General features: G+C 38.9%; 1 protein-coding gene across 2 annotated transcripts in view; it reads left to right on the plus strand.

Annotated features, from left to right (window-relative positions):
• Positions 1-793: 793 nt before the first annotated feature.
• Positions 794-13,412, plus strand: part of LOC119789454 (potassium voltage-gated channel subfamily D member 2-like) — a 129,810-nt gene continuing 117,191 nt past the window's right edge. The window contains exons 1-2 of one of the 2 annotated variants that reach the window (XM_038294330.1): positions 794-1,148; positions 1,384-2,565. In XM_038294330.1, coding sequence (XP_038150258.1) covers positions 1,454-2,565 — 1,112 coding nt within the window. In that variant the 5' untranslated portion in view covers positions 794-1,148; positions 1,384-1,453. The remainder of the gene's footprint in view (positions 1,149-1,383; positions 2,566-13,412) is intronic. The other variant, XM_038294331.1, reaches the window with a different exon arrangement.

The following is a 13,412-nucleotide window of genomic DNA, read 5'->3' on the forward strand; positions in this document are numbered from 1 at the left end:
AAAATCCCTTTTACAATAATCATTTTTATCATATTTGTTGTACAATAATAGGAAAAATCATTTAAAAATGTAAAATATCTGTGCAGGTTTACATTTTAACTGTTTTTACAGTGAATTTGTGTTTTATTTTCCCCAGCTTAGGTTCAAAGTATTTATTATATTGAGCTGTTTTCATACAATTTCTGATCATTGTCGTTGGAATGGCTCTAGATCTGGACAGTGGTACCTAATGCTGCTCCCTGGAGGCTTGTTTTATCCATGGATCAAATGGTTTTCTAAATGACATAAAGATGACTAACGACTGTTTTTTGTGAATTGTGGACAAAACTTTAGATTTTTCACTTTCCTATTTTTCTCGTTAAATATAGTAATTAAAATAAATAAAATACGCAAATGAAGCTGCGCTTTTCGAGACAAAATTACATGTGTATTTTTACACGCACAAAGGAATATGAGAACATTCTGTAGAGTAAATAAGCTGATATATTTAAAAGAACTTTCTGTTCCATCTAGACTTCATTATATCTCAGGTAAACTGCAGACGCTTGTTGATCCACGTTGCTGAAAACATTCCAAACAAATGTGGAAGCCGAGCTCCAGGAGATACCGCCTACAAGGACTGAAGCGCATTGAACAGCTCCCTATGCGCGCACACTGGAGCAAGGCAAGCTGAGGAATTTGTGGGTGCAGAAAGGACCGCTCCTCTTTCTCTCTCTTTCTTTCTGTCTGCATCCGATTTTTCCTCTCATCTCTCCACTGCTCGGTGCTGAGAAAGGTGGGGGAGGTGAGGGGGGGGGGGGGGGGAGGAAGGTGGTCTTGCAGTCGACGAGAGAAAGGAACATGAGTTTGCTGAAGAGTCGCTGCAACGAGAGGGGGAAAAAGCTTTGCACATGAGCCCTGCGGATTGGTAAAGGAGGGACAAATGAGCACTCTCTGCCTGGAGTCCACCGCTTCAATTGTTTAACTTGTTGATGCAACGTTACAGCACAGTATTCTTTCTTTTTTTTTTTTTTTCTTAACCTCTCGGTCCTAGTCGCCTGGCTGCAGTGAGTAATAGATGGCTGGCTGGATTGCAAATATTCCCTTCCCAGGATTAGTGTTTTATTGAAGTCATCGCGGATGCCGATTAATGATGGAGCGTCTCTATGGTGGGTCTTTTACTTTTTCTTGGGTTTATTTGCAAAGGAAGAGGGAAAAATCCAGCATAATCCTGGATGGACATTTGGGAATCTAATTGATATTCTGCCGCACAGAGTGGGCTTTCTTAACAGAACAGTTAGGGGGGAAATGGATATGCTCAGAGAGAAAAAAATAAGTGGTTGTGTGATATTTTTTATTATTATGTGACACTGATTTTCTCTCTATCTGCTTGTATTCCTGCAGATGCGATCTATCTCTGAGCCGTAGCACTGTGACAAGCGGAGAAGGGTCGATTTAAACACTACAGGTCAGCATGGCAGCAGGTGTAGCGGCTTGGCTCCCCTTCGCCAGAGCGGCGGCCATCGGGTGGATGCCCGTGGCGAGCACCCCGATGCCCATCCCTCCCCAAGACAAGAGGAAAACCCAGGACGGGCTCATCATCCTCAACGTGAGCGGCACCAAGTTCCAGACGTGGCGGACCACCCTGGAGAGGTACCCGGACAGCTTGCTGGGGAGTACCGAGAGGGACTTCTTCTTCCACGAGGAGACCAGCGAGTACTTTTTCGACCGCGACCCCGACATCTTCAGACACATCCTCAATTTCTACCGCACAGGCAAGCTGCACTACCCGCGCCAGGAGTGCATTTCCGCGTACGACGAGGAGCTCGCCTTCTTCGGCATCATCCCCGAGATCATCGGAGACTGCTGCTACGAGGAGTACAAGGACCGGAGGCGCGAGAACGCGGAGCGTCTCCAGGATGACGAGGAGATGGACATGAGCAACGACGTCACGCCGGTGAATCTGACGTTCCGGGAGTACCTGTGGCGGGCTTTTGAAAACCCCCACACCAGCACCCTGGCACTGGTTTTCTACTATGTTACGGGGTTCTTCATCGCCATATCGGTCATGGCGAACGTTGTGGAGACGGTTCCATGCGGAACTCTGCCCAACAGGTCCAAAGAGGTGTCCTGCGGGGAGCGCTACGCGCTGGCCTTCTTCTGCTTGGACACCGCGTGCGTCATGATATTCACGGTTGAGTACCTGCTTCGTCTGATCGCTGCGCCCAGCCGCTGCAAGTTCATGAAGAGCGTGATGAGCGTCATCGATGTGGTGGCGATCATGCCGTACTACATCGGCCTGGTCATGACCGACAACGACCAGGTGAGCGGGGCGTTCGTCACGCTGAGGGTCTTCCGCGTCTTTCGGATTTTCAAGTTTTCCCGGCACTCTGCGGGGCTGCGCATCCTGGGCTACACCTTGAAGAGCTGCGCCTCCGAGCTGGGCTTCCTGCTCTTCTCTCTCACCATGGCCATCATTATATTCGCCACGGTCATGTTTTATGCAGAGAAAGGCTCCACAGCAACCAAGTTCACCAGCATCCCCGCAGCCTTTTGGTACACCATCGTCACCATGACAACACTGGGGTAGGTGGATGAGCAACTTCTTTAAAGTCCATCAACTTTACTTAATGGTGTTTTTTCCTCTCCACACATGGCATCACTTCATCACTTTAGTTTCTCAGAAACACCAATAATCAAAAACATTGATCTGATATGCATATAGTCATATATAGATTTTAAATTTTTTTGTGAGAATATCCTGGTTTTAATATTTGACTATAATTAAAAACAGAATTACATACCAGATTGTTGCTATAGCTCCTTACAACACTGAGTAAACACCCCTCCCCCTTTTCTGCCTGTTGTCACACACTACTTATTATGTCTTACTAATCAATGTTTTATATTATTTTTGCATTTGAGTTAATTGTTTCCTTCCTGTTTCAAATGAAAACAATTAGATCATGTCAGACATTAAGCTTTGAATCTTGTGAAAAACTTCAGTGGCATCAGCTTATGGTAGTCTACAGCATTATTTATGATCACTGTTCTAAACACATTGGGATGCCAGTTCAGCAATTACCAGGAATGCAAATAATCTGACAAATTACCATTAAGAATTGTGCTGGAGCACCTTCCAGACCGTTGTTCTGTCAGATGAGCATACCCTGTAACTCCAGCATACCCATCATCAATACACATGCGCAAGACGTCAGATATGCATTTATTCCTTTAGTTTTTTTAACAAAAAAATAGATTTTAAACTCCCTTGATGGGCGTGTATCTTTTTAGTCATTTACAAAAAAAAAACTATTTAAGGTCAGATCGCCATACCTTTCGAAAAACACCCATAAGTAAGTAATTAAATAGTTTTTTTTGTACATGACTAAAGTAATACATGTCCCTTGATCTAGTTAAAGTGTATTTTTCATACAAAACTAAAGGGATAAACTAAAGGGATAAATTAAAGGGATAAACAGTTACTTAACAGTGTCCTGTCTGGCAATGTGGCAATAAGAATAATTGTCTTGATGCCAAAAAGAGCCCAACAGATTTTACTTTCACAAGTGTAGCAGTATGGCAATTGGCATACTGCTCCACTTGTTTCATGCATATAAATTGTTTTATTATAATTATGCAGGGAGTTTTACAGTTTATATGGACACTGCAATATAAATAGAGTAGAAAAACAGAAGAAGAAAAAGAAAGAAAAGAAAAAAAGAGAAAAGATGAAAGAAAGAGGAGATAGAAAGGAGACATTGACAAAACATTTTCAGTCTGCCTCATCACCTGCAACGAGATGTAAAAAGAACAGCACAACCGAAAGACATGGTACGAGACATACAATAAAGCAACACCTTTAAACTATCGCTGAAGTAGTATTATTAAGTGATAAACAGTTACTGACTGCGGGTATGCTAGTCTGACCGGGTTTGCTCATCTGACAGAAAACTGCTGCTCCCTACCACCGATATTAAAAGCCAAGCCTCTCAGTGTATTCTCATTATCAGTTCATATGAAATCGTACGAAAAGTTATGCACAGTATTTCGTACGTTTTTGACATTTTTTTTCGTCGTATTTCGTCGTATTTTTACGTCTTGCCTCGAGACAAGATATCCGTGCGCATGCGCATCTTACGCACCATTGAATAACATAAAATTTAACATACAATTAACCCTAACCCTAACATACAAAACAGCAAGCAATCTAGTGAGAGACATCATGAAGTAATTATTGCACTGTCCGTCCCAGTTTTACGTCCATCCGCGGATCTCCTTTTTTTCGTCTGTCTGGCTGCGCATGCGCACTGATCTGTTTTTTTGAGGAAAAACGTCAAAAACGTACGAAATACTGTGCATAACTTTTCGTACGATTTCATACGAACTGATAATGAGAATATGTTGAGCCTCTTCTTATGCATCATTAGTTCTGCAAAAGGGAATTATTTTGATGACTTTACAAGTCGATTATGCTAATCCTTTTCTTGTGGCACTACTGAATAAGTGGGGGTATTGCTCCTTTTGCATTGTATGTAGCGCTGCAGCTAACGATTATTTTGCAAATCGGTTAATCTATTGATCATATTTTCAATTAATCGATCGATAATCAGATAGCAAAAGATTCCTTAAAGAAGACTTTTTTACTAAAGTTTTTCCACATAAAGCTACAGTGTGTAATAATTACAGGGATATACAGTCAGGAATGTAATATATTATACATAACTATGTTATTTATCATCATCTACGAGCTCAGCCTCTTAACCTTAATATTTGCGTTGCCTTAGAATTCGTTATTTATAATTACATAGGAGCGGGTCTCGCAGCCATGGAGGCAGACATCTTTGCGCTACGGCAGCGCAGAGCCAACAAACTAGTGATTGCGAGATCGCCCATTACGCTCGTAAGTAACTACGGCAAGTTGAGAGAGATGAACTGAGACGGTACTGAACACACAGACTAATGAAATACTATCTGTAAAATTATCTATGTAAACAAACCTCATCACTTGAGAAGGTAGGTGATGCGGACGTCGTGGAAGACATTTTGTCCCGTAACGCTCGCCGTACTGTTGGGGGGGAGAAGCGGTGGGGGGGAGATGTTCATGTTGCTGCGGTCTGCAGTCTGGACGTTAGATGTCGCTGGAAATTACACACTGTAGCTCCACTTAAACGAGTTTTGGATAGATGATATTGACAGATTGAAAAATCTTTTTATCTTAAATAAAAAATGTTTGCAAATGTTTTTTTTACAATTTTGGTTTAATTGCTGCTCAAGGTTTGTTGCTCTGTCAGCTAAAAACACCTTTTAGAGTCTCTATACTCTAGTTAGTTCAGTTCAGTTCAGTTTATTTATATAGCGCCAAATTCACAACACATGTCATCTCAAGGCACTTTACAGTTCAACCAGATCATACAGTCAAATTGATACAAAGTTTTCTATCTAAGGAAAACCAGTTGATTGCATCGACTCATTGACTCAAATACAATCCCCCACACTAAGCATGCTTGTAGCGACAGTGGAGAGGAAAAACTCCCTTTTAACAGGAAGAAACCTCCAGCAGAACCAGGCTCAGTGTGAGCGGCCATCTGCTGAGGCCGACTGGGGTTCAAGGAGACAGAAACAGAGATACAAAAAGCAGCTGTAAAAGGCGGCCCCGTCCAGGAAACACACAGCCAGGCAGACGAGCTCCAAGGCAGCTCCCATGCCAGAGGACGAAGAGAGCACATCCACTCAGTCACGGCCAGAGAAACAGGACCACACTGGAAAACAGGCCGATCTCCAACATCTATAAACAAGGGTATTGATGGAAGCAGCACAGCTGATGTTTCTTTCCAGGATGACGTCACAGCCAAACAGGAACAGACGAGGCAAAGCTACTCTGAGGAAAAGCAGAGAGAGCAGAAGGTTAGAGATTGAACTAACAGATTCTGCAGAATAGGAGAACAGAGAGAGAATGAAGCAGAATGATGAAATGGGGGTCCCTATGTCCTCCAAAAGTCTAAGCCTATAGCAGCATAACTATAGAGATAGCTCAGGATAACCTGAGCCACCCTAACTATAAGCTTTATCAAAAAGGAAAGTTTTAAGCCTAGCCTTAAAAGTAGACAGGGTGTCTGCCTCACGGACTAAAACTGGTAGTTGGTTCCACAGGAGAGGAGCCTGATAACTAAAAGATCTGCCTCCCATTCTACTTTTAGAAATTCTAGGAACCACTAGTAAACCTGCAGATTGAGAGCGAAGTGCTCTGTTAGGAACATAAGGAACAATCAGATCTCTGATATAAGATGGAGCTTGGCCATTTAAGGCTTTATATGTGAGAAGGAGGATTTTAAATTCTATTCTTGATTTAACAGGAAGCCAATGAAGAGAAGCCAGGATAGGCGAGATATGATCTCTCTTTTTAATTTTCATCAGAACCCTGGCTGCAGCATTTTGGATCAGCTGAAGGCTTTTAACTACAGTTTGTGGACTTCCTGATAGTAAAGAATTACAATAGTCCAGCCTTGAAGTAACAAATGCATGGACTAGTTTCTCAGCATCACCCCTGGACAGGATATTTCTAATTTTTGCAATGTTCCTCAGATGAAAGAAGGAAATTCTAGAAACCTCTTTGATATGGGATTTAAATGACAGGTCCTGATCAAAAATAACACCAAGATTTTTTACTTTATTATCTGAAATCAGTTTAATCCCATCCAAATGAAGTGACTGGCTAATCAGTTTCTTTTTCAGAGACTCTGGTCCAAAGACTATAACTTCTGTTTTATCTGCATTCAGAAGCAGAAAGTTAAGAGTCATCCAGGTTTTTATGTCTTCAAGACATGCCTGTAATCTATGTAATGGGTTAGCTTCATCTGGATTTATAGACAGATATAGCTGGGTATCATCAGCATAACAGTGGAAATTAATCCCATGCTGTCTAATAATTCTACCAATTGGGAGCATGTATAAAGTAAAGAGAATTGGTCCTAGCACTGATCCCTGTGGTACTCCACAGGTAACCTTTGAGCGTGTTGAAGATCTATCATTAACATGAACAAACTGAATTCGATCAGATAGATAAGATTTAAACCAGTCTAGTGCTGTTCCTTTAATTCCAACAAAATATTCAAGTCTTTCTAAAAGAATATTATGGTCAACTGTATCAAATGCAGCAGCAAATGCAGTTAACGCTTAATTGATTACTAAATTAGTTGATGATTATTTCAATTATCAACTAATAACTATTAATCTGATTAATTATTTCAGCCCTGATTGTATGCATCATTTTTTTTTATTTAAAATAAGCATTTATGTACCGGGGAAGAAATCTTGTGTTAAAACTCTAAAATTCATAACTTTGGTAACCCCCCACGTATCATTGCACCCAGACTAGGGGTGTGCAAAATAATCGTGATGATGATGCATCGTGATTCTAATTTTCGTGATCTACTGAATCGATTCTTGATGCCAAGAATCGATTATTAATTTTAAAAAATGAATAAATAAAATTGCATGAATGGTTGGCGAACATCAGCCAAAAACAAGTGCAATACCACTTCCAGTCCAGTAGATGTCGCTGCAAATGTGTTGACGCACGCTGCCTTGTGTCACAAGCATTTTCGGCCGTGGGATACTGTGCCGAGTCATTCAAAAACAAAACATGGAGGAGAAAATATGGCAATGCATCGCAATAATTCAAGTATCGTGATGCATCGTGATTCGAATCGAATCGTGACTTCTTTGGCAATACCCACCCCTAACCCAGACCCATCCCTTTCTGGCTGCCCATTTCAACATTTTCTGGAAGCACCCCTGCTGATTGCAAATGCTGCCAGGTGTGCACTAGACTTATTAAAGAGTCCTCCAGCTGCTCCCAGCCAATCAGATTGCTGCTGGCAAATCTGTCGCTCAACCTCAATGGACCGAACCCTTTATTCTGCTGAAGGTCAAGCCTTCTCTCTGCTTATTTTCAAGGATTTCTGTGGTTCGCTTGTAAAGTTTACTGCATTGAACAGTTCAGGGTCGCTCTGAAAAGGATAATAGTGGGGGGAAAAAAGAGAAAGAAAACGACTCATGAAACAGAAAATGGACAGCTTATAGCCTAAATGACAAATGAGCAAAGCTGAGTTCACAGATCTAAGTGAGAAAGGCACAGTAGGGGATTAAACTGAAGTTACACTTGTTGGTTAAAATAAGTGGACTCATAAAACCCTGCACTCCACTCCTCTCCTTTCTCTGCACCCTGCCTGTCATTCATTCTCTCTCAGCTCATTTTCCTTTCAGCGAGGTACAGTAAATATTTGAATGCTAATTTCATGCCCATGCACAATGTCAGCAGCTGCCGTGTGCTGATGTAGCATAAAATGATTAAACACAGCTAAGACGATTACATCACATTAATTTGTATTGATGAGAGCATTCAAGTGCTCCGATTTTCGGTGCTGGAATTATACTAATACTTCAGTTATTGCCCTATTATTGCCATCATGCACTGCATGAGTGAGATTATGTTCTCCAAGCTGGTAAAAAAAACATTCACCAGTTGCTTTTTCTCTTTCCCCTAAATTGACCAGAAATCATGATCAGACCATTGCAGATGTTTGAAATATAGGCTGTTGGATTCCTTTTCACTCCCTGCTGCAGAACTGAGCAACCCAGCCCTCCCCTTTTCCACTCTGTCTAACTCCTGCTGATGATGATGACACAGAAGTGAGATCCCGTTGAAAGTCCTGACATCACAAATCAAACATGCAAAACAAATTTCCTGCAGTTTTATGCATTTATCTTCACACACTAAGACTGTGGTTGGACGTTAACAAATGTCTATCTGAAAATGTGTTACGGCAGAATAGCCTAAATGTTTTATTTATTTTTCAGTTCAGTACAAATGCCTGCAGCTTTTTTTTTTATATCTTCCCGTCTTCACACCTGCATTGATGCAGCTCCCCTCCTCTCAGTTCTGCAGGAAAACTGTGTGGTTCTAAATATTACTGCTATTATTCAAGGTGTTCTCTGTCTCATCAGCTTCTTCCTATCGGCTCCTATTATGTGGGTGACACTGACTTAGTGGATGTTCTGTCCTCCTAATGGCACATACAAATCTTCCCCCTGTGCTCACTCAATACCAGTCGAAATACAACTCACCCTCCTAAATGACCACTGAGCACATAATTAGTAATATGCACGGTCTTCGGTTCCTGGCTCTGTGTACTGCCGGACATGCACTCCATTTAGATTCAAAGCACACTTGAAAGATGAGTTGTGCAAAAGGCTACATTATTTATCTTATTGGGTAGCAGCAAAGATATTCACTGGGGTTCGGCTCTGAGTTCTTTTGTGCTGCTCGAGATGGATTTGAAAAAGATGTTTTGTGTGCGAGAACAAAACTGAGACGTCCTTGGTAATGGGGACGTCTCTGTCTCTCCATTGTGAGCCGTGACAGGAGGCTGACAGATCTGCAACATGAACTGGAGCCTTCCAGTGGTGCAGAATGCTGCATAGTGGATCACCGCTGGAGTAGGCTGAATAACCAACTCTGGAAAATAAAGAGGGCCTTTTCTCTTCTTGTATTATTGCATAAGGTGTGCTTTTAGAAAACAGAACTTAAACAGGTGCAATCTAATATATTAGAATATTATTGTGTAGGTCATTTGTTACTGTCATAAAATTCAAATGGTGAAAGTCATGTTTTAGATCTACTGTTTATAAAAAAAAAAAACAGGGTTTTTTTTTTTTTTTTTTTAGAAAATTTTAATAAGCGTACTTAAATTATCAGCGTGCTGAAAATTACTTACATGTACTATCAGTGCTCATTAAGTACCTGCTGTTTTTATATGATTTACTGTATCAATGCAGTGTGCTATGAAGGAGATCAACCTGTGGCTCTGCTGAGGTGCTAAAGAAATCCATGTTGCATTAATAGCAGGCTTCAACTCATCCGCATTGCTGGTCCTTATTATTTTTATCTGACTTTTGACAATCCTTTATAGGTTTGCTAAGAGCCAGAGGTGGAAAGAGTATTAAAAAATTGTAATCGAGTAAAAAGTATCTTTACTTTGCCTAAATTCTACTCAGAGTAAAAGTAAAATTACCAATCTCAAAATGTACTCAAGTAAAAGTACAAAATTACTTCATTTAAAATGTAATTTGAGTAAAAGTTACTTAGTTACTTTGAGTTATTTAATGCAAAAAAGGATGAGTCATGAATCGAATTGACCACAAGGTGTTTTAATCGGTTGCAAGGCGTATTTCAGTGGACATCCACACTGTCAAAAGATCAGCTGGGCTGATCCAACAGACAACACCATGATAGAAATAAAGAAATTTAAACTACGTTTTAAAGTTTTCAAAATGCACACAAAATTCAATACCCAAAAGATACCATTAAATCAAACTAAAACGCAACAGGATGCCACTGTTATTAACAAGCTCCTCATTTAATGATTTTACTGTGTTTTACTTTAATAGTGATTTTTAACTGACACTTGTTTTTACATCAATTGTTTATATGTTTGAATTGTGTAAATAAAGTGTTGTTAAAAGTCAAAAGTCTTCTTCTATTTTTTTATGGCGATTAAGTGTCGGTTCCGTGACACAGGGTTTTAAATTTCCGGCCGCATTTAATTTTTTCACCATCAGTATTTTTTTGTTAAAGTTTTTTACTCAGTAACGTGAGGGGGTTTTAAATGTAGCAAAGTAAAACTACTTAGGTTAAAATTTACACGAGTAAAAGTAAAAAATAAATATTTCAAAAACTACTCAGAAAATTACAACTTAATCATAAAAAGTACTCAATTACAGTAACTTAGTAAATGTAATTCGTTATTTTCCACCCCTGCTAAGAGCTCTATATCATAGCGATGTCATGGTTATTAAAGAAGGTATTTATGCACAGTAAAATATTTGGTGTTGAAAATTAAGAGTCAACCTATTTTACTGAAAATAGAGTATTTATAACTATACTTCAATGTAAATCTGATCTATTATCGGCTTAATAGTAGGTGAAAAATTGACAGCCATGCAGTGTCACCAACAGTCTCTGAGATATCTTCTGGATTTTGACACCAAAATTAGTGAAATTAATTCAGAAAAGTTGACGCTGGCTATGGAGTAAATTTTACACTCATTTGGAGTGGCACCAAATATTATCTGAAACAGAGTTTATTCAACTCTGAAGGTATTAAAGTACAGGGGTGGAAAGTAACAAATTACATTTATCCACGTTACTGTAATCGAGTATATTTTATGAGTAATACGTAATTTTCTGAGTAGTTTTTGAAATATGTAATTTTTACTTTTACTCGAGTAAATTTTAACCTAAGTAGTTTTACTTTGCTACATTTAAAACCCCCTCACGTTACTGAGTACAAAAAAAAATGTAAAATACTGATGGTGAAAAAATGAAATTCGGCCGGAAATTTAAACCCCTGTTTTACGCAACCGACACTTAATCGCCATTAAAAAATAGAAGAAGACTTTTGACTTTTAACAGCAGTTTATTTACACAATTCAAACATATAAACAATTGATGTAAAAACAAGTGTCAGTTAAAATCATTAAATGAGGAGCTTGTTAATAACAGTGGCATTCTGTTGCGTTTTAGTTTGATTTCTGGGATCTTTTGGGCATTTAATTTTGTGTGCATTTTGAAAACTTTAAAATGTAGTTTAAATGTCTTTGTTCCTATCATGGTGTTGTCTGTTAGACAGTAGGATTGAAAATTGTTTGCACTTTATGGTACAGGTTGTGACTGTCCTTGTGCTGAGAGGAAGTATGTTCTTTAGCCCAGCTGATCTTTTGCAAGTGTGGATGTCCACTGAAATACGCCTTGAAATCGATTAAAACACCTTGTGGTCAATTCTATTCATGACTCATCCTTTTTTGCATTAAATAACACAAAGTAACTAAGGAACTTTTACTCAAATTACATTTTAAATTAAGTAATTTTGTTCTTTTACTTGAGTAAATTTTGAGATGGGTAATTTTACTTTTACTCTGAGTAGAATTTAAGCAAAGTAAAGATACTTTTACTCAATTACACTTTTTTAATACTCTTTCCACCTCTGTTAAAGTAACACTTTGTGGGTAGGAGGCACATTCTGCTGGAAAATTAAATTAGCTACTTTATAAAGCTGGTCAGTAAAGAGGAACATAAAGTTAGACTTTTTTGGAAACCAGAAAACAAACAGTAGATGACAGAGTTTCCAAAATTATTGATTATAGAAAGGATTCACTGGACCTTGAGCAATATGAATTTTAAACCCTCCATTCATCCAAATGGAGACTTTGAATGTGTTTCGCTTTACAACCATTCACAGATTGTGGTTATCCAAATTGCTTACCACACTTTTTCCTTCCACTAATTTTTCCAGAGATGGGAAGAAACGAAGTACAAATACTTCATTACTGTACTCAAGTAGATTTTTCTGATATTTTTACTTTACTTTACTACTTATTTTTATGGCGACTTTTTACTTCTACTCCTTACATGTTTACACAAATATCTGTACTTTCTACTCCTTACATTTTAAAAAATTGGCTCGTTACTTTAGTTTTGAATCATTTCAATGGAGTTACCGTTATTATTTTATACGTCATCAACACCAAATTCAATCTAAATTGATGGGAATCTACGTTGCATTTGACGCACCACTACAAGATGAATCGACAGATTCTGCGGTATTCATTCGCGGCAAATCATTGCAGCTTGGTGGCGGTGGCGTTAGCATAGTAGCATGGACGACGAGATGATTGAAAATAAACACAACGGAGATCTAGTCCTATTGGCAGACATTCATTTAAAATGTAGGCAACGGCATGAAAAAAGTGGTTTCTACTTTTACTTTTATACTTTAAGTAAATTTACAAGCCTGTACTTTGTTACTTTTACTTGAGTAAAGAAGTTGAATCAGTACTTCCACTTTTAACAGAGTATTTTTTAACACAAGTATCTGTACTTTTACTCAAGTACGGAAAGTGAGTACTTTTGCCATCTCTGAATTTTTCCATTATTATGCCAAGCCTGCTTCTTCCGCAGTGTCCTTCAGTGTCTTGTCCTCCTTCCTTCCTGCTAAACGACAGTCAACTCTGCAATCTGCGAAAATCAGGAAATTACATGTTTTGATTTAACTGGGTTTAATTCCACATTTCAGTTTTCTGAGATACTGAGCTCTGTTTTTTTTTTATTAGCTATTTGCTTAATATAAAAAATAATAAATTCCACTGAGTGAAATCCATCTATAATAATATGACCTCTATTTTCTCAATATAAGGTAAAAATAAAGTAACTTTTCAATGATATTCTAATCTATGCGGCCTGTAGAGCTGAATTAACTGTCTGTATAAAAACTAGATTGAGAGTGTATGCTGCACCCTCTTCCAGTTAGCAAAGGAAATGAGGTGTTTTGTGTTTTCTTCAGAGTCCAGGATGCAGAAAAACAGCTAAGAAA

Source organism: Cyprinodon tularosa, unplaced genomic scaffold, assembly GCF_016077235.1.
Source record: "Cyprinodon tularosa strain WSP-4 unplaced genomic scaffold, ASM1607723v1 ctg339, whole genome shotgun sequence".
In the NCBI taxonomy this organism is placed as follows: Eukaryota; Metazoa; Chordata; class Actinopteri; order Cyprinodontiformes; family Cyprinodontidae; genus Cyprinodon; species Cyprinodon tularosa.